This window comes from Eleginops maclovinus, chromosome 2 (genome assembly GCF_036324505.1).
Source record: "Eleginops maclovinus isolate JMC-PN-2008 ecotype Puerto Natales chromosome 2, JC_Emac_rtc_rv5, whole genome shotgun sequence".
NCBI lineage: Eukaryota > Metazoa > Chordata > Actinopteri > Perciformes > Eleginopidae > Eleginops > Eleginops maclovinus.
In genome coordinates, this window is record NC_086350.1 from 12,403,875 (window position 1) to 12,425,075 (window position 21,201).

At 40.8% G+C, this 21,201-nt stretch overlaps 1 protein-coding gene across 1 annotated transcript in view; it reads left to right on the forward strand.

The window, feature by feature from the left end:
* LOC134860002 (FERM domain-containing protein 5) overlaps window positions 1-20,784 on the forward strand; it is a 49,804-nt gene extending 29,020 nt beyond the window's left edge. The window contains exons 2-14 of the mRNA XM_063876832.1: window positions 4,777-4,881; window positions 5,915-5,957; window positions 6,131-6,209; window positions 8,442-8,539; window positions 9,305-9,428; window positions 10,159-10,246; window positions 10,383-10,471; window positions 11,016-11,079; window positions 11,201-11,292; window positions 12,232-12,306; window positions 13,237-13,305; window positions 13,504-13,610; window positions 16,598-20,784. Of these exons, the coding sequence (XP_063732902.1) occupies window positions 4,777-4,881; window positions 5,915-5,957; window positions 6,131-6,209; window positions 8,442-8,539; window positions 9,305-9,428; window positions 10,159-10,246; window positions 10,383-10,471; window positions 11,016-11,079; window positions 11,201-11,292; window positions 12,232-12,306; window positions 13,237-13,305; window positions 13,504-13,610; window positions 16,598-17,184 (1,620 nt within the window). The 3' untranslated portion in view covers window positions 17,185-20,784. The remainder of the gene's footprint in view (window positions 1-4,776; window positions 4,882-5,914; window positions 5,958-6,130; window positions 6,210-8,441; window positions 8,540-9,304; window positions 9,429-10,158; window positions 10,247-10,382; window positions 10,472-11,015; window positions 11,080-11,200; window positions 11,293-12,231; window positions 12,307-13,236; window positions 13,306-13,503; window positions 13,611-16,597) is intronic.
* Window positions 20,785-21,201: the final 417 nt, after the last annotated feature.

A 21,201-nucleotide genomic window follows, 5' to 3' on the forward strand; every position in this document is an offset into this window, starting at 1 on the left:
CTCTGTTGAGATGGCCCATCTTCAAATTGTGAGAGTCTGCTGCAAAATGTTTCTCTGGCTCACAGGATCATCTTGTACTAAGACTCATTATAACTGCAGCACAATGTATTTCATCGCTATTTAACCAGTCCTGTTTCTTTTAGGATACAAAATCCAATAATATGTCAATTCTATGTACACTTGTGCTTTTTTACGGTCAATATTTGGTCAGTGTTCAAATGCTTAGTCTTTGCCCTTCATGCTGTGTAGTTCCTCGAGGCCTCACTTTGACATTGTGGTGTCTTAGTCACTCTTAAGGTATTCAGTCACCATTCATTATATTCTGTGTCTCCGTCCACAACCCAGGGTTACATATAAGTTAATAACCCTATTTAAAAGCTGCCATTGAGCTACTACATTGACGGCAAATGTCCTACCATGTGCAGATCGATTGGTTCCACTTTAGCCATTATGCCTAATTGCCTTTTATGAAATATTTGGCCACACCATTTATTTTAGATACCTCTGGGTGCAGTAAGTGTATCATACCATTTTTTTACTCTGTGAGGCCGAGGCTGTTTAATAATGTTAAATCTTATATTGTCTAATTGCTTGCTGATTGGACTTGATGCAAGACATTGTTTTTAGAGATTTATATAAAATATGCAGAACTCTTTTCAACAATTTCTTGTTTCCACCCCATTAGCCACTGGCATTATCTCGAGAAGTGTATCGCGTTCACGGTTGGAGAAGTATCCCCTTCAATGCAGTTCATTATGGTCTTATCTTGTGATTTTACAGTTGTGTTTTAAAACAGATTTCTTTGCATTTATTATTAAACTGGGAACCCAAAAAAAGAACTGAACTTGTTTGTGTCATTACACGCTGATCTTAATTTTGATCTTTTATCCACATGGCTGTTTAACTTTGGTACTATAACAAAGCAGCATGCCTTCAATTTGTAAATCTGAAAACCTGCTGTGTGTTTTATTACAGTGACATTGAAGAAGGTATTTCTCCAATTATTTATAATTATATAATGTTCATGACTCAGAACTAAAATAGCTGTACATGTAAATGCGTAGACCAAATAATGTACTCTACTTAAACTTTGTCATAACTACTAAATGCTTGTGTGGCACTGGATTAAACCGTAACACACGCATTTCAGTTTATGACTTGAAAGAAACAACAGAGCTTCATATCAACTGTAAGTGTTTGTAGGTTGACCTGGTGGTGCTCCTAGTCCCAGCTGAAGCGGCAGGGTCATGACTCCATCCAGCTCGGTCAGGATGCTGAAATGCTGAAATACATTTCCCAGTGCAACCACTCAGTCTCCTGGGAGAAAAAGAAAGTAATCTGCTTATAAAACCAAAGAAATGACCTCGGGGTTCTGTGTACCTTTAGCCTTACACTTCACACACAGAGTCCCACTCAGTCGATGGCTTTATGTTTCCACTCTCACTATGAAGCGATACTATATTTTATTAATGGTCTGCGGTCCTGCGTTGACATGGAGATCATTTTAATGATTAATCTGAAAGGAAAGTGCCCATTGTACACTGGGGGCCATTTAGGAAGTAAGAAAACCACTGTGTTGTTTTCAGTTAGAGACGTGTCGGAAAGTCCTTTAATTCTCATGTGACTGTCGTTGATGCCCTGTTTTCCTCTGTTTCCTCAACATTAGGCAACAAATCATTTGGAGAGGCGGATTGAGATGATTTTTTTCAATATTTTCTGTATAAAAGGGACATTTGGTGACAAGTGATTACTTAGTGACCAAGTCCATCCTCATTAACATTCTAACGATTTATCTGTTCTCATAGATTTTAACAATAGATGTTTTTTTGTCTGGAGGTGACAGATGTTTCGGCCTTATTGATTTAACAAATACTACACAGCAGGAATGGATGTTGTTAATAGGGACACACAGGGTTGTTCAAAAACTCAGGTCAAACCAATAAACCCTGGTGTAAATCTGTCGGGGCTCCTGTAGGGCTATATTGAGATGCCAATCTAAGCACGGAAAAGGTTCATTAGTGTTAATTAGACATTTCAGGACATCCTTTCTCTATCTCGCAATCACCTCAGTCTTTAATTAGAGGGACCAGCTGGGGAATAATACAGCTGTGTTCAGGGTGGAGTAGAGACGAGGTAGGAGGCACTGGGGAACAAGAAAAAGGGGGAGACAGAAATGGGGGGTTTGTTGGTGAGAGTGCTGTTGAATACTAACAAACTTGCTCTCTCCGTGCAACAATAGAGCAGATGTCTTTCCTGATTCAGTGTGTCCTCTACATGCAGGACCGTTTTTAAATTGTGGGTGCCTTTGTTGCTCCCTCTAGCTCTCATCCACATGATAAACCCACAGGAGAAAATATGCTATACATTTTAAATTAGCTTAAAACTAAGTTCAGCTTTCATTGTTTCCTTTTTGTATTTTAAGGGCATATACCCTGAATATCTTTAGATTAGGCAGGGTTGGCAGATTGTTTTACAAGTAAACTTAACATCGTCTTTCAACAAAGTAAATCAGGCTGCAAAAAGTGTGTTTAATCCCCTACGTTGATTTCAAAGAGATATTTTCTCGCCTGTTTTGTGCAATCTGATTATTTTAAAAAGCTTATTGAAATCATTGAAACCTGGCTCCTTAAGCGCATTTAAATAAGAGGATTAATTTAACTTCGATAAAATACTAGTTTGCAAATTCAACATGCATTTTTGTGTCTGTGATTCTTAAAAATGCATTCACATATGTTACAGTGTTTTGAGCACACCACAACAATCCATGTTTTAAGGCCTGTCTTTCTTCTGTTCTATCTAATAGAAAAGTATATTTTCATTTATCAAGACACTGTAAATTAGCAGGGTTGTCTAAACGGTTTGTAATATAACAAAGAGGGAATAATCTTGAAGTGACGGCAACGAGCACCCATGAAGCTTCTTGGTCTCGCTACAGAAAGGTCAGTTACCTCCAGTAGCGGAGATCCTATCCGCATTTGATCACAGAGTCACAGCGGTTAAGCTACAAGCCCAGCATCGACAGGCCTTTGTCCTAATGAAGTGCCTTCTATCTGCAGCATGAGTAATGACAGGGAGGAGAGTGCTGCCGGTGACACTTCTACTCGCCTTCACAGGGCAAACGAGCAGAGAGTGAGTGGAAGGAGGAGAGAGATGTGACTGCCCAGGCCTGCTGACCTTAGCTGACCTCCTCATGAGCCGTAATGGGGGTGGAGAATTGAGTGCCCATGACATTAGTTCACATGTGATTTATTCTGTGTCTTGAAAAGGGCTTGGTATGATTTTCAAATGCTAAGGCCTTGGTTCAAGCCATATTTACTTCAAAATGCTCATCTACAAAACCATGAAACACAAACAGCTGTATGAGAACTCTACTGAAGTACTATTAAAATGTACCAATATTCCACATTTAGATTAGAAAATATGATCAAAGAACATGATTATTAATCTGATCAAACATTTGCTTGCTTATCCTTTCTTACTGCTACTGTTTGCCACTTTAAAGGTAAGGCAACAACCTATGAACCCAACAGTGACATATTAACACCTTCTAAAACTCAAACCGGTGTCTAGTTACCCTTCTTCAGTGTAACATTAGCATTTGCAGTCATGTATTTTAGCTCTGTTTTGGTCTCCACCAACCATTCAGGGTAATATCTGCCTTTTTAGCTGCTAAATTCTCTACTATGTTCACCAGGAAGCAAAAAACATGGACCCTTTTTCCTCTGGCTTGGAGGGACAAAAGGAAACGTAAAAGTCCAGAAAGGTTTTGTGTTTGCTTTCATCCTAATATTGATTAATCACGACCACCTTCTAACCCCTTAAATTCACTAGAAATATTCTCTAAATACAACATATGTATTGCCACAAAACAGCACATTTTACATAGGCTAGATAGGCTGTGATTAACACTATGTTGGGTAAAGTAACCTGCCAAAATACACGTGAGATAATGATATCCAGTCTTGTGAATTTGCTTTAAGTTTTGCACACTTGAGTTTTTTCAGATATGATGTCAAGTTTGAGAGGTTGTCATGTTTCATCGTCTTTAACATTCAGACTTGATTCGAGCCCCTGACAGTGACTGACACTGATTTGACCGCTGTGTGACACCGCCGCAGCTTCTGATTAGTCGCAGAGCTGTCACTTACTTTACCTGACTCGCTGCAGGGAAGCGCCAAGTTATTATCATCACTCTTAAAAAACTCTTCCCAATTATATCAGCATTGCAGCATTTAACTTGTTTTTATCGAGCCATCTTTTTAGTGTCTAAACAGTGAAAAGTTGAATGTGCTACTGCTGGATCTCTACCCCATCCAAAAATGTTTGTCCGGAGATTCAACTCTATGATGCCGATGCATTGTTGAAAACAGGAAGAGGGGTATCAGATATTTACCGGACACATTGAAGGATGTCCAGGCTTTTCTATGCTGCATTACACCCCGGGGTTTTTCGAAGGGAATGCAGAGTCTTAGTGAAACTTCATTGAGATTTCAGCATATTTAATCCATCCTCTCTTTGAGCTCGTCTTTTAGCTGTGGAGGGTTTTATTCCAAACACTTCAGATGGCTCTGCCTGTGTATTAATATTGGATGAATTTGAGATATCTCTGGCAGGGTTTTAAATAAATCTGAAGCACAGTCTGCTGGCAGGAATTATTTCTCATGGATAGTACATTTTCTTTTGTTGTGTGTTTTTTGGACACATATCCAAATATGTTTGTGATTTGTTGTTGTGGGTATACTTGCTGATTTTTGTTTTCCTCCTTTTCCATTACAGAGGGATGCAAAGGGACAGTATCTGTTTGACCTCATCTGCCATCACCTCAACCTGCTGGAGAAAGACTATTTTGGCATCAGATATGTGGATCCAGACAAGCAGCGGGTAAGTGTGTGTGTGTATTTGCGTGTGCTTGTGTGGTGTGTATGTGTCCATTCAATAGTACACAGTTGTATTCAGGCTAAATTTAACAAAGATATTATTGATTTAGGATCAGCGTTAATAGTGTGTCTGCCTTGTTAATAATACAATTACAAATTCCTGAAATCACAAGTTTGCAATTTGTTTTGTTATCTATTGGAGCCAATGTGTTAAATCTAGAATAGGTAATATGTTTACCACAAATGACTTCCTACACACATAGCTGCGTTGCTTCGGGACCATATATAAATCACATCTGTGGCCATACTTTTAAAAATGGATTGGCTTTGATTCATTTTGAAGAATGAGAGTGCTAGAGTGAAAAGCTGTGTTCTTCAGTTTCTCTTATTCACAATGCCTCTCAGACGGACGGTAGCTCCATCAGGCTCTTCTGCTGTGAGGCATGTAGTAGCACTGCCTGATTCATGAAGTATTCACATGTTCACAGATCATGTTGTAGTCCTGCAGACAAGAGCTGAGTCCGGCTGATGCTGCATTTCCGATGCTATCACTCAGGACTATTTTGGTGGCTGTTGCTGTGGGTGGAGTTGGAAAGAAGTCAACCTGGGAGAAATATTTAGAGAGAATATGCTTCCAGAGAGAAAGCTAACATTCATCTGGCTGCGAACACACACACAGAGCGTGAAACTGTCATCACCAGCAGGAGCTCACTGTTAAGTCCAAACCTGTTGTCTAATGAGCCTTCCTGCTCCAACTGTGTCTCAAGAGACCTCCACAGTCACATTTTCAGAAGAAACCCTGCTAAATATTAATGTTTGAAGCAGCTTTTGCATATTGAATATTTCTCCAACAGAACAGTTTTGACATCATATTCAGCCTGACCAGGTTTCCCCAGAAAACAGTCAGTAATAACAGCTGATCTCCATGAGAACTGATATTTTAAATGTCACCTGAATGTTTTGATTTGTGAAGGAGAGGTGATTTTTTTGTGTAATTTGTTTATTTGCATTAATCCTTTTTTTTCTTTCTAATGCAGCACTGGCTGGAGTGTTCAAAATCAATTGCGAAACAAATAAAATGTAAGTACTGTTTATGTTTATTACAGAGGATGCCTGGATGATTGAATATGAATCTACTTGTGATTGAATCTTAAACAGTCTTGCCATCTTTCAATCTCCTGTTGAGTGTTTCATCTCTTATTATAAAATGTTTTCTGAATGTTTCTTAAATGTTTTGCTTATGTTTCCTTCAGCTCAGCCTCCCTTCACCATGTGTCTAAGAGTCAAGTTCTACCCTCCTGAACCCGCTGCGCTAAAGGAGGAAATCACTCGGTATGACCGGCTGTTTGCTTTCACTTTAGATGATTTGATAAGGGCTCCAGCTTACCGTTCATCCAGTTTGCTAAAAGAGAAGAAACTTGTTTTTTGTCTTTCAGATGTTCCTGTAGTACAGATAGTGCTCTAAAACTTCTACGTGGAGAAAACATGAGTCTTTCTAAATCTATTCATGGGCCTTCATAATTAAAATGTCTGAGTACTTCACTGTCTAAAACATAATGATAAATATTACACAGAACACAGTTTTCAAGAGGAGTTGTGAAGCAGAGAGGAGAGTAAAATACTTCACCAGTAGCTTAGTCTCTGTCCGAAAGACAATGGGCAGAACATTAAAGGCAAACATTTTCTTTCCATGGTAATTGTTTCTAAATTAGGTCCACAAAAATTCACAAGAAATGTGAAACAGACAAAAAAAGCCCTTAGTTTACACTGCCTCCCTTAAATGCTGAGTAGCGATGTGTGTGTGTGTGTGTGTGTGTGTGTGTGTGTGTGTGTGTGTGTGTGTGTGTGTGTGTGTGTGTGTGTGTGTGTGTGTGTGTGTGTGTGTGTGTGTGTGTGTGTGTGTGTGTGTGTGTGTGTGTGTGTGTGTGTGTTTACTGATACATTCATCACTGACATGAGGGAGAGTAGGCCATTCTCTCTCTCTCTCTCTTTCTCTCTGGTGTAATGAGATGAAATGTGCGCCACATGTAGAGTGCTGATGCAGACTGAAAAGGAAAAAGGAGGCGTTTGTAAAAGGGGGTGGGGTGGCGAGGTGATACATGATGATGAGAGTGTGTAGAGGGCAGAACACAGAGGGCGGGAGAAGATAAATAATCAATCACATACAAGGTTCCTTCAGTGGATGCTCCCTCTCATCATACTGTGCAGAGATTTATCTTGGACAGTTTGTTAATGCCACATAAATATTATAGACACCAGAAAATGCAGCATTTCCCATAAATGATTGTGAGGCTGCTTTTTTTACCAGCAGATATTTTTGACTTGTCATAGTAGAAAAAAGGAACAGATGTTACTCATAACATTTATGATGGCGCCGTTTCAATTTCGCACTAAACCACGAGAGAACTGAAATCGAAGCAGCTTCAGCGAAATTCAGCATTGTTACCTATTCAATATTCTTAACCTGCTTTCCAGGTAGGTTCACCCAAAGCAAATTTTTAAAAGTGTGCCACTGCAGTGGATGAAAAAATCTAAATAAATGATTGTTCGTTTATAAGAAATAGATTGAAAAAACTCCTGACGCGTTCCAAGCCCCTGAGAAGCTCCAATTGACAGAAGAAAAGAAGACAAACAAATTAAAATGGGCAAATATTCGCTGTTCACTGGGGACAGTCATAGCTTTATAAAAACATTAGTTTATCAGGGTTAGTTCAACAGCGTACATGCACCTGTAGTTAAAAAAAATAAAGAGTATAAAATCAGACTCTTACATTTGTTTTAATCTGACCTTTCACTATTAAATCTGTAAAGGTGAATATACTTTTGCAGATGTGCTAGGTATGTGAGTGCCTTCATCAGCAGCAATTAGCACTAAATGGCTGCTGAATTATGTCCCATTTATTTAATTTGTCAAACCTCTAAAAGGTTTCCTTGCAGAGTGAGAAACGTGGGAAGTGTAAGCATCTTGTTAAAGCGTTTTCCTTCACAGAAAGCATTATCAGACTTCGTGTAAATGGCCTAGATAGAGAAAAGCAGGTGTGCTGGCTAATACTGAAAAACAAACGAGATGTTTCCTGTTCATCATTCAGGGGTTTGTAAAATAAGAAATGTAATAAGCTATCCTTGAATAGCGATAGTGATAATAATGTTAATAATCAATCGTCATTGTCACCAACATGATATTTGCTGCAGATGTTGTATCGGAGTAAATTGCATGCTAAAGGATCTCATTGGTTGGGTGAGAAACTAGGCTGGAAGCTTTAAGAGAAGCACAGCAGCGTCACTACTGTAGCAGCTTCTCCCTCAGGGCCTTCCTATCCTCCTTTCCCCAAAACAAAACCCTCATTTCAGTTAAATCAAAAAGAAATATTCAATCCTCCCGTAGGAAACATGATCTCAACAGCCTTTGAGATGTTTCAGGTTTGTTTTTGCTGCTCCTTGCTCTGTCTTTCCCTTTCTTTTCACTGAGAAATGTACCTGGACAAGTAGTTTGGAGTATTTACGAATATCATAAGTGTTCTCATAAGCAAGCGTGTCATACCACTGTGGTCCTTTCCTCTGTAGATATCTTGTCTTCCTGCAAATCAAGAGAGACCTCTACCACGGTCGGCTGCTGTGTAAAACCTCGGACGCGGCCATGCTGGCTGCCCACATACTTCAAGGTAATGTAGGGTGACAGATGGAAATGACCTGCACCACTCTCCTCTCCGTCGTGTTCACAACCTCTGTTTGACTGTGCACTGTAGGTCATCCATCTGATTATTACTGCTTGCCAAGCACATAGATGTTTTTTTATGGAAAGATGCTGAATTAGGTGATAAAGAATGTACAGCATGAAGGCTTTCAAAGGAAATGCCTGAAGGGATTTTTTTGCACACATAAAATGTTCAATGCTTTAAGGCATGTACTAAGCATTTCACGCTCATTAAATGTGATTTCCCATACTGATATTGACTCTAAAACTCGTACAAAGTAAAAAGGCTTTTCTGTGCTTTGTATGATAATTAGTTCATAACTTCCACAGTCTTTAATGAACAAGAGCCCGTGATTTATTTATAAAGTCTTTGAAGTCATTATCTGGCATTTTATCATATTTTGCCACACATATAAACACAAACAAACACAACACTCATGAAGTTTGATGGTGGAAGCTTAGCAGAAGACACAGCATATGAGGATAAGGAGAGTATGGTCCACTGGTGGAAGGGCTAATGAATTAAAGATGGGCTGCATGGTCAGCTCCTCCTCGCAGAGAGAAATCAGCATCAGGGTCATCCAAGGGAGTGCAGTGTGGCATGAAGGAACACAAATAATCTATGTTCAGCCCAAAAAGATGCACCTTGCTGAAAAATGAAGTCATCTTTTCAACTTCCCCTGATTGTTTGTGAATGTGTTTAACGTTTTACTTTTTCTAATCCTCCCTCCAGCTGAGATAGGTAATTACGACCCTGGGAAGCATCCTGAAGGTTACAGCTCCAAGTTCCAGTTTTTTCCTAAACACTCGGAGAAGCTGGAGCGCCGGATTGCAGACATACACAAGACAGAGCTGATGTAAGAGCCAGATTATAAAACCATGCTATCAATTTCTCTCTAGTTCTCACGTAACTGCAAATCCCTCTCCTGTTCTGGCTAAACAAACACCAGACTTTCTGTGGCATTTATGTCATTAGGTGCCGTAATGAGGCACCATTTCTGCTGTGTTGAATTGGCCAGACAGATTATCGCTTATTGGAGCAGAAAGCAGGGAGAAGCGCTCTGCTGAGTGGCGTTTATTATAGGTAATAGTGATAGGTCTTAGTCTCAGCTTTTACTGAAAGAGTAGAAGAGTCAAATAATGATAGGGATCAGATCCAACCGATTCTTACTTGCAATACTGAGTGTTTTATCATTCCTATGTGAGTAAGCCGCTGTGTAAATGATGTACAGTACAACTCAATATAGACATTAACAAAGTTCAGTTTTAAAGCTTTGAGAAGAATGACACACATCATGACACTCTGCTGCCCACTAGTGGTTTCTTCTTGCTTCACCACCAAGTGAACACTGCTTCACTATGAATATTCACATTGATTTGACCCCCTTTTGTACCAGACTCAAAGCAAGATTAAGCAGTACCTGTTTTTTATATATATCATTACAAATGTTCTTTTACCTCAGCTGATCTTTATAATAATGTGTAATCTCTATAATCTCTGGTTGCATCTTTCAGTCTCTGTGCCTTTTTAATGTGTGAATGGATCCCCTTTCAAGACTGACAGATCTTTGGTGTGTTTTTCCTCAGTGGACAAATACCTGAAATATCAGAACGAAATTTCCTGCAGAAAGCCCAGATGCTGGAGACATATGGTGTTGATCCACATCCATGCAAGGTTTTTCAAGCACTGCTGTACTATTTTTAGATAGTGAACATTCAAACATAGACATAGAGCAAATGCAAAAACCTATTTTGCATCATTGTTGAAATGTGTGTGCTGAAGTTGTACTTTTGAATTTGTTCTCTTTCAGGATGTGTCTGGGAACCCAGCCTTCCTCGCCTTCACGCCGTTTGGTTTTGTGGTGCTACAGGGAAACAAGCGGGTTCATTTTCTCAAATGGTGAGCCAAACATGCAAAACTGTGTCATGTGAGCCAGAGACGGAGCACTCATTGAGCACTTGCAGGAAGTAAGATAGACTAAAGAACACATACAGGCATAATATGCATTAAACAGCATGTGCACTACAGCTGAACAAAGCGAGCCCGCAGTTAGCATGTGCACAGATGGCTAATTACAACAGTTTACGCCTACTGATTTGAATTCAGCCTATTGCTTTACTGAATTGAAAATATGTACAAGATGGTGCATTTATTTTAAGCTTTCTGCTTTAACTGAAAAGGTCCATGTTACAATAATGAAACCAGACTTATTATGTTTGCATCATGTATTCTGGCCCTGTTTGTTTGCCTTCAGCACGCTCAGGTTTCCCTCATTCTCCATTCCCAGGCTGCCGGGAATATTATCAGTTATTTGTTTTGTCAGCCAAGCGCAGCGCTCCGTGGCTGTTTATGTGATCTCAAAGTGGTTGTCATGAATATTTAAAGATGCTCTGTGGCTTTCTGTTTCTGCTTTGCTTCATCTGTGACGGTCTCTCCTGAACAGGAACGAGGTGACCAAACTGAAATTCGAAGGCAAGACGTTTCACGTGTATGCAAATCACAAGGAGGTGAGATTAAGAATGATTGTATTTTAGAGGGGAAGGGGCAACCCGGCACTGCATGATGAGTGTGGTTATCCGTCTCAGTTTGTTATATTTTCCTGCACATTCTCTTTATTTCAATGTGCAGGACCAAAAGATCATCTTGACATACTTTGCGCCCACACCGGAGGCCTGCAAGCACCTTTGGAAGTGTGGAGTGGAGAACCAAGCTTTCTACAAGTAAGTCAACAAATTATTATTTTTGTTGTTTATTTTCAATGTTCCCCTTATTCTCCTGCACTGTCATGATTAAGTAGCCTGCTCTGAATCCTGGAGCGCTGTCGGGTTGTGTACCATCACGGTACCTTGCTGTCCTTAAAAGCCCAATCCCCTCGGGTTGTTTTTTAGCGGGGAAAATGAGGTGTGAGTTGCCCCTGACCTTTATTGAATGAGTGTGCGCTGGCACGAGACTGCAAGCACTTCAGAGCTCCCTCTGAGAGATGGCTCCTCTGTCTCAGGCCATAAATTATAGTGCAGGTCCCCTCTGTTTTCTGCAGCTCAGGAAAGGTGATTTAAAAAAACAAGCCGAGTGAGCTCGCTGGCTTCAGAGCAGTGTCGTAATAAGTTGCGCTGATGGCTCAGGTGATGAAGGGTGCAAAGGGGGGTTAGCATATGGAGAGAGAGAGAGGGCACGGGAAGGGCAGAGCTTTGCACCCACATTAAAGTTAATGTGATGTGACCTTTTGATGATTATCAGCCTCCCGCTCATTAAAACCATACTGTAAGGAGTCCGGGGAACTGAAAGGCAAAAGGACATGGGATAAAGATTTCTTTCGGAGAAGCACACACATCCCTTGAAAGTAAAATGAAACATGAAACATTAATGTCTCACTTACTATGACAATATAAACATATTGAATACTGTATGGAGCCGTGCCGAGGATGCACAGCCTATACTGCGAGGAGAGAGCATGCATAATTTAACAGTAGGGAATTTGATCCTAGTTTCTGCTTGTTCTGGGATTCAGGAAGCAGGAAGTACATATATTCACGCTTCAACTGGAGGATCATTGTTAATGAGTTCAGGAATTGTTAATATTATAAAGTTTATACTAGTAGTTTTTCTTTCTGTTTCTCCTGTTTGTGCAGAAGGCTTAATTACTCTTTCTCTTTCTTCAGGCTTGAGAAGTCAAGTCAGGTTCGCACAGTGTCCAGCAGCAACCTGTTCTTCAAGGGCAGTCGTTTCCGTTTCAGGTAGAGTACACAACGAGGCACTATGACTGATGTCAGGGAGGGGAGGACACTGCAGAACACCCCCAGCTGGAAGTGGATAGAAGTGTTCCCAGAAGACGTGGCCTCCTGGCCCTCTGTGCTGTTCCGTCAGCGTTCTTTAGCCCAGAGGATAGTACTGACAACTCACAAGAGGACACAGAGGGGAAAACCAAAGAGGACAGATCACATGAGGCATTATCACCTTGTAGGAGTTGCTGTATATCTAAGGCACATATAGGATCAGTTCACATAAATAATATATTTTATTTTGTTCTCACTTATCTTCTAGCCTGGTATTACGGTTTTGGTTTTATTTGCTTAGTTTTTGAGATATCTGGCTAAGAGATTTTTGTACATAGAGTTCAATGTTTTAACAGCACCATGGGTTTGCAGAATTTCTTCAACAAAAAAAAAATCCCAAATCCTTGCTCTGACTCATTTTCATTGGATAGCTTTCATACTAATACAAGTGTGGTGGTGATTAAATCTGGATATCTCCAAACCTGAACTGTAAAAACCAAAACTAAAAGAGATAAATGAGAAAATTGCCCTTTTGTAAGCATTAGAGGGATGTAAAGTAATGTTTATAGACTGAGAATGAAGTATAATCATAAGCCCGGTCAGTTAAATGTTGAGTTTACTGTTGAAGGGAAAACCATGATCATCGTTATGATTTATTTGCCTGCAGGTGTGTGTGCATTTGTCTGACTGATGGTAATTCACTTTCACAAAGCTGAATTCACCGGGTTGATTCAATCATGATGCTCATGCAGTGTACTCATCCACTGCAGTGATGGCTTTCATGGCATTGGGTGACACCAGGGTGCCCTGTTTCGTGTGTGTGTGAATTTGTGTGTGTGTGTGTGTGTATGTGAAACTCATCCTGAGCATGGTCTCTGTGCTTTACAACAGTGGACGAGTGGCAAAAGAGGTGATGGAGCAGAGTGCCAAAATCAAACGCGAACCTCCAGAAATACACAGGTAGAGTTTTAAACTCACGAGAGCTCCGAATGTCCTCAATCCGATTTGTTTTTGTTTTCCTCTATTTTCTTAGGCACCAAGCTACTGTAGATGTCTTAAAATCACCAACACCTACACGCCACAGTATGAGTTACCTCCACTTGTAGTGATGTCTCTGCAGTGACACTAGTGCATCTGTATCTTTGTTGTTCTCCGCAGGGCTGGCCTCGTGCCCAGCAGAAGTTGTCCATCCATCACCCATGGGCCTCGCCTCACCAGTGTACCGCGCACACGTCGGAGAGCCGTGCACATTTCTATTATGGAGGGTAGGAACTGAGCTGCACTCCTACGCTTCTCCTAAGGCCTAAATACTTACCTGCTTGGGGCAAATGTGTGTTTTACAAGACATTATGTATTTTGTATGTGCCTCGCAATGAGTATACACAATCATCCTCACACACATGTCAGGCAAGTCAATAAGCTTCGCTGTTTGATGACTATTTCAAATGTATGTATCATTTTAGTGAAGTATCCTGACTAGTTTGGTGTTTAATCTGTTCAAATTGACCTAAACAGTAATACCAGTCTTCCTGGCAGTGGTTATGTTCTCAGTCTTCAGATATAATATCTGATAATGTGTTACAACTGGCTGGTCCAAAGTCTTTTATGTATGAGGGAGCCTTTAGTCCTACTTGGGCCAACTCCTCCCCTTCTTGAGAAAACATACTTCTGCCTACACACACATACACACACATGCTGTAACTTGAGCCATTTGGCCCACTTGATGCTTGCGGTCCTGGTGGGACATGCTGCAGGTGTGTGCATCAGTCAGCCTGCTCCACTTCAATGCACAGTTTCAGAGCTGTGTGTGTGAACTTTAGTGGCTGTTTATGTGTTGGGCCAACACAGTGGGAGCTCACTCATTCAGCCCACCTGCAGCCAGGAACAGGTGGCCTCATTGAGATGGGTGCAGCAGGCGTACTGTTCTGCATGGCTTTGGGTAAAAGCAGTAGTGAGACCGTTAGACTCTGCCTTTAAAGTACATACTGTACTGTACCTCTTTGTACACGGAGATAAATAGATGTCAGGAGCAGGTGTACTGTGTATATTGAGGGTCTTTTGCTGCTGGTTCTAGAGAGCAATAAGAGCTTCCCACCCCCAGTGTGTGCTGACTGGATGTCTTGCAGTGGTATTAATACCCCATCTGAAAATAGCCTGGGTCTTCTGCTCCATGTATGTCACTGGCCTGGGTGTGGCCAATGCAGGCCCGACCAATGGTGATGATTGTAGCACTGCTGCAGAAAGCCACCGTTTTACCTCACACACTCCTCTCCGCTAACTGCAACTAAGGCGGATCCCCCTTGGCCCAACACACACTCAAACACACAGTGAGACTGTGGCCTGGACTCCGGGACAGGGACCATAAGAACGGGATAAACACGTGCATGCCGCAGCCATGGTGAAGTGTCTGATCCGTATCACCACCCGGGTGAACGTCCACCTGCGTATGATCAACCATTGCTACCGGGATGTGAAGGTTCGCGTGCTGAGCCTGGGGCCCCGTATGCTGGGCAAGGCCCTGGGCGTCCTCCCCCTTTACCCTTCCCTGACGGGGCAGCAGGAGTCCGCCAGCGTCACTCCTCTACCTGGCACTCCACTACCCCCTGTTCAACCCAGCAACCCTCCAGGTAAACTCATATAAGAGCTAGCCAGTGGTGTGCTTTACATGGAAGTGGCAATGGCTTTCTCAGGTTTAAATCAGTCTCTGCCTCAGGAATGGTGGACTGGAGCGAACAGAACCATTCCTGTGTCAGTCTGGGCTTTTGGAGTGCTTTTGTCAAGGTTGGTTTGTTGTTGGATTAGATTGAATTATTTGTTATGTAGCAGCTTTATTTGGTTCCAAACAGTATACAATAAATCAAGAGGTATATGGTCTCTTTTGCGTTTCTCCTCAAGTTTACAACATGTGAGTGAAAATTAAAGCAATGGTTTTTCTGCTTTCTGCTTCCCTGTGGAAAGCTTAATGTAGGCTAAGCAGTGGCAGATCAACACTGAGTAAAGATGGCCGCTGACAGTCACTCAGCCTTTATGCCTCCTTCTTTTCACTTGACAGGAATTTAATGTCAGCAGAAGCTTAGGCACTGAACATAATCGGTCCTACCTTTCCTGCAGTTTTTCAGGAAAGTCCCTTTTATGATCTGCTTCCTCAACAAAAGCTGAATTTTAATACTTTCCATTAAAGTGAAGGCGTAATGTTGCTCTGGAGAATGTGATAAGGTCAGCAAAGGACTCATCCTCACTGACATGTACACTGTTGTGAGGCTCTCTCTCACATACTGTACTGTCACTTCATACTGCAGATGGGACTGTACAGAGGCTTTTAGATATGCAGATATACATTTCAGGTTTTAGCATACCATTTCTCCCATGGGAAGTTTCCATTTTGCTACAGGGCCAGAACACCTTTGTTGGAAATGTTGAAAGTCAACAAACGTCACTGTTTTATGACTATAAAGTTATGTATGATTTTGGTTTGGATTTCATTAGGTATTTTGATTTGTTGGGTGTTACATCGGAGGAAATTGGCCTTAACAGTAATACCAGTCTTTCTATTTATCCACATACAGACTTTCCTACATCACAGTATCAAATAGCATATACAGTAATAAAATATATTATCTGGCTAATTGTTGTTGAGTTAAGATATATTTGCCTGCCTTTTTTTATTTTGGTTTGTTTTAAACAAGTCTTTCACTGTTTGGTGCTGATAAAAGCAGGTTGATTTAAAGTTTTCCAAAGGTGTCATTTTTGAGGTCTCTCTTAAAATCGAGCCACTTGACAGTTTTTGGTTGCTTGAATTGCTCAATGTTTACACAAAACACTACCACTAACTACCTCTGGAAAATGTATTTGCAGGCTGCATGTATTTAGTCTTATAGCTTCAGCTGAAAAAGTCTGATGTAAAGTAAAGCATCATTTGTTTTAACTTGTTTGTATTCTCTGCGGTTAAACTCTGCACTTCCACTACAAGGGAAACATAATGATTTCCTCCATTAGAGATGATGATTAGGCCTCACATCAGCTCATGAGCTTTCTGTTCATCTACTGAGTACCAAGAGACTTTGATCTGTAACATACCTCTGCTGCACAAACAGCAGAATAGACCTTTCAGCATTTAGAAGCAGATTTACAGCATAAAGAACTTATAGATTATACATTATTTCAAAGTCTTTTTCATGCTGTCATTGTGTGTAACATTCCTTTCTTCCTGTCTGTTTCCCTCCTGCTCTTCCTCCCTGAACCCCTCCATCAGGACTGGAGTCGTTGCGTGACAGTGCCCACTCCACGCCGGTACGTTCAGTGTCCCATGGGGACTGTTTCATGCCACGCTCCCGGAGCCAGGCCACAGACGCCAGTGAGAGGACTGCGGTCATCTCTGACGAGGCTTACAGCCCATCGGACAGCGTCCTGCCCACCCCGGTGTCCGAGCATAGCACGGAGCTGTCTGCCTCACGCCAGATCAACGGGGCGCCCTGCAGCATCGAGGAGGAGAAGGAGTCGGAAGCAGGCACCCCTATGCGTGGGGATGGGGGAGAGTTTGGTGCGGATGGTAAATCCACACAGGAGGGTGCTGGGGGGGACTCGACCCTCAGCGAGGTGGAACAGGTGAATAAATTTGTCTTAAGCGTCCTGCGTTTGCTCCTTGTGACCATCGGACTCCTCTTTGTCTTGCTCCTCCTCCTCATCATCCTCACAGAGTCAGACCTTGACATTGCATTTTTACGTGATATCCGCCAGACCCCCGAATTTGAGCAGTTCCATTTCGAATACTTTTGTCCCCTCAGGCGGTGGTTTGCCTGCAAGCTCCGCTGGGTGGGCGGGTTGCTCATTAACAAGTGAGGGGAGGTCGTAGAGTTCGTAAGCCCGCTCGGGGTCTGAGGTGACGGTTAGGACTCCGGAGTGATGAAGGGCAGCCTCGGCCCCAACATGAACCCTTCTCCTCTCATCCTCCTCCTGCAGACACAACCTCTCCTGGTAACACCAGGCAGGATCTCTCCTCCTCTCCTCCACTTTGATTTAACCCCCCCACCACCCAACCACATCCTCGTTTCGCTTATTTTCTTCATTTTTTTTTTCTACAAAACCAGAGGACATATTTTGCATTTTTTTTTATTTCAACTCATTTCAGGTATTTTATTTTTTCAAATAACACAAAGGAAAAAAAATAAAACTGGAATCAAAGGACTGGAGAAGCTTAAACAGTTTTACAAGAACTGGAGATTTTGTTGCAACCGATGAGCGTTGCCTTCAATTATTATTTATTGTTTTAAAAATGTATTTGCATAAGAGAAGGAAAAGAGATAAACAGCATCGAGGAAGTTGATTTGTCATTAAATAAAGATGGAAGTGAGTTATGTCAGGGTCGATACTGCTCTGAAGAATATATGAGGCACTGTATTATAATATCTTCTGATATTGGTTCACCCCCATCAGTTGCATTTTGCAAACGGCAGATTCACTTCAGCAGGAAAAAAACAGAACAATCTGAAGGGAATCAAAATGAAGGTTTATGAAGCAGAGAGCAGACGGGATGATTACCAAATGCCTTTTTGAGAAGAAGTTGATGACTGAAAGTTGTTTTAAGACACCAGTACACTTAAGTATACAATGGTGAACAAGGTAAACTGATGAACAACATGGGTGTTTTTCTAACATTTTATAGGGATACGGTAAAATAAACCAGTACCAATAGTGTTATGTGACCCAGTAGTTTCAGAAGCGGTTAGAGGAATATTCAGAAAGATTTGCTGGCACCATAGATTATAGTCTAGATAGATGTGCAATGCTCATATGGTTTAAATAATTAAGTACTTTTGAATGTGCTCATTTGTTCAGTTGTTCTGTTATTCCTCCAATTAATTTGATCTGCATTTTTTCATCAAGTTGAAATTCGATGAATTTCAATCATTTCTTTGTATGAAGAGTTTATGATTTATTTTGGTTTCATATCAACCTTGCTCTTAGGTTTATGTAACATACTATATAGTATTATTATTATTATTAGAATAAGAATACTGATGTACTTTTTGTACAAATTAGTTTGTTTCCTAATATATATTGACAGGTTTTCCATGTATATTTTAACAGAACTGAAATGTTATTTTGTTATTGAAGATTAAATTATACCTTTTTTAGCGCTGTGTAAGGTCAGAAGTATTTATGGAAATGTGGAAGTGGGGACTTAAAAACAGGCTTTTTATCCAGAGCCACTGCTCACACCTCTTATCACTCCACCAGCAGTCATTCAGCAACGTTAAGGAACATGTATTTCTACAAAAGCAAATCTGAAAATATCATTATACCACCAAAAGCACATTTCCACCTTTCATAATTTTACAATATTTTATTTTTACTTGAAGAGTTTAGAGAGGTGACTTTGAGCCTGACCGATACCAAATATTTTCCCTTATTCCTCATATCCATGACCTCTAACAGTGAAATTAATAAAAATAAAACCAAATAAAGGACTAGAGCTGAAAATTGAATTGACTTATAGAAATAAATAAGCACTAATTTCAATAATAATTGTAAAGGTTTCTTGTGCATCTTTTTTCTGAATGACGCACTTAAAGAACTTTCCTGAATTATTATATTAGCCAAAATAAAATCAGGCACTATCATATCTAATAAGCTTATATTGGAGAATAATATTTGCCCTTAGATTTGTCGGTCAGGCTCCAGACGCTTCTGCTTCTCAGCTCCAGGAAGCAATAACCCGAAGGCTGCTGGATTCTGGTTAAAATATGTTTTTTATATTGCGTGTCCATCTCCTGCACCAAGTGCAGGTGTAAGTGTTACTCTGTCTGTTTTTAGGAATGGAAACAAAGCTCAAGGTGGTAGGATTAAATGGAGAGGAGTTAAAAAACATGTAAACTTAGACTTAGAGGGAATACAATTAAATGACTGAGAGAAATCGAAGGCCTTTGAGAGAAGCTCTTTAAAAGTGTGTTTTAAGCGGATTGGGAATGAAAGGCACTTGGTGAGACATCACTCTAATGGCTGTACAGGGTTGCTTGTTTTTGGCTTGCTATCTCAAACCCAACCCTCTCATACCAGCATCTGCAGCTGCTCCACTGAACGGTGCTACCTTCTTTGCTTGCTCCTGTGTAATCCGAACGTGTCCGTCCGGGGCTAAATTGTAGTCCGACCACAGAGTAGCATGCACTTTGGCGTTGTGGCTGGATCCACTCCTGTAGCTCGTTATCCTCCACCAGTTATCTGTGGTCGAGGGAGCAGCACTGACATTTCCCAGGGGGACACTAGAGGGAATATAAAATCATTAGAGTTATGTTGGCAAGAAACCTGTCATACATACAGTGTAGGAGCTTATTTATGTCAAGATAATATGTAACTTGGATACATCCAGATAAATAGCAATGCAGAGATGAAGCACATTTTCCCAACAGGATGGAGCAGGGTGGGCTTTCTTTTTTGTGTAAATTCATTCTTCATATTTATTACTTCTTTACTGACATACACGTCAAGATGAGGAGTTAGCAAGACATATTTTAAAGGTCAATCTGCAAAGGTTCATACATTTATCAGCATTGTGTAGCTTTAGTGGTCCTTTTGAACATGCAACAGTGGAAAAAAAGGCAGAATTATTCAAAGAGCAATAATCAGCTGTATGAGGATGCCATTTTCCAAATACGTCTTATTACCGTCAATTACCAAATTGCTGTTGTGCTGACTCAATGAAGTGACCACAGAGACACGTAGTTACTGTTGCAGTCATGGATAACATTTGATAAAAACAAATGTTCCTTAGAGACCTCGGTGTCGATGTTTGACCTGCTGTTTTCTTCGCTGTTTCATTGTTAAGTGACGGAGTGTTTCTTGTGCCTGGATCCGAACTGCAGTTTACCAAAGTGACAAAGATGAAGGAATGGAGAACGAAAGACCCCATATCTTTAACAACTGTACTACAGACTCCTCCATTCTTAAATCTCCCAGGTCGAGAGGGAATCTCTGTCTGAAACTTTTGTGATGTATGCCGGGCCGCACCAGGTGCCTGTCTTAATTTGTCTTTACATTTCATTTGCTGTGTCATGTTTACATTATGTTACAGTTATTTTACTTCATGGGAGATGTCTGCAGCTTTGATCAGATGTTAACGTTTCATGAACAAGTGTAATTGTCATCCACAGAAACAACTTGTCCGTCTCTTAAAAAAGCAGCAGTGAAGTTTGATTATAATACTCGGGGATAGACTAAATAACAGAAACACCCAGATGATATAATGTAACAAAGAAGAAACAGACCTTACATTTGCAATATTTATCACAACATTTCATAAAGCGTGTCAAAGGGATTTTAAGGGGCTTCTCTGAGGTTGTACTTTGAGGTGTTTTTGTTATTTTGGCCACTCCCTACGTATTAAAAGCAATCATCTGAAATCTTAATAAAAGGCTCAAAAACCAACATAGGCAATGTATGACAGAGGGAGGTTTTCACTGGTCATCCTTTTATATATTTGTTCAGGTTTGTGTTACTTCCATGTCGGTTTTCTAACATATCCAGGTTATGATAGCAATCAAAATATTTATTCATAATTGGCTACCTTAATTTAATCCCTGGCAAAAATCCCTGCCACATTAATATTGATGATGCATGAGGAACTGAGGGGTTGACATTTGGAGGTCATCACAACTGAAGACATCTGCATCTACTTTTTAGCCATCAGCTCGCAGCAGGCAGACCTTCACACATCCCTGCAGTACATGTATATGCATATCCAGAGCAGGTGGTGTGTATTATGGTCTGCATTGTTCTATCCTGAGAGTGTAGATCATTTAATTGCGTTATATATACCAGTATAAATATATATAAATCCATGTGCCAAATCCAGCTCTTGTT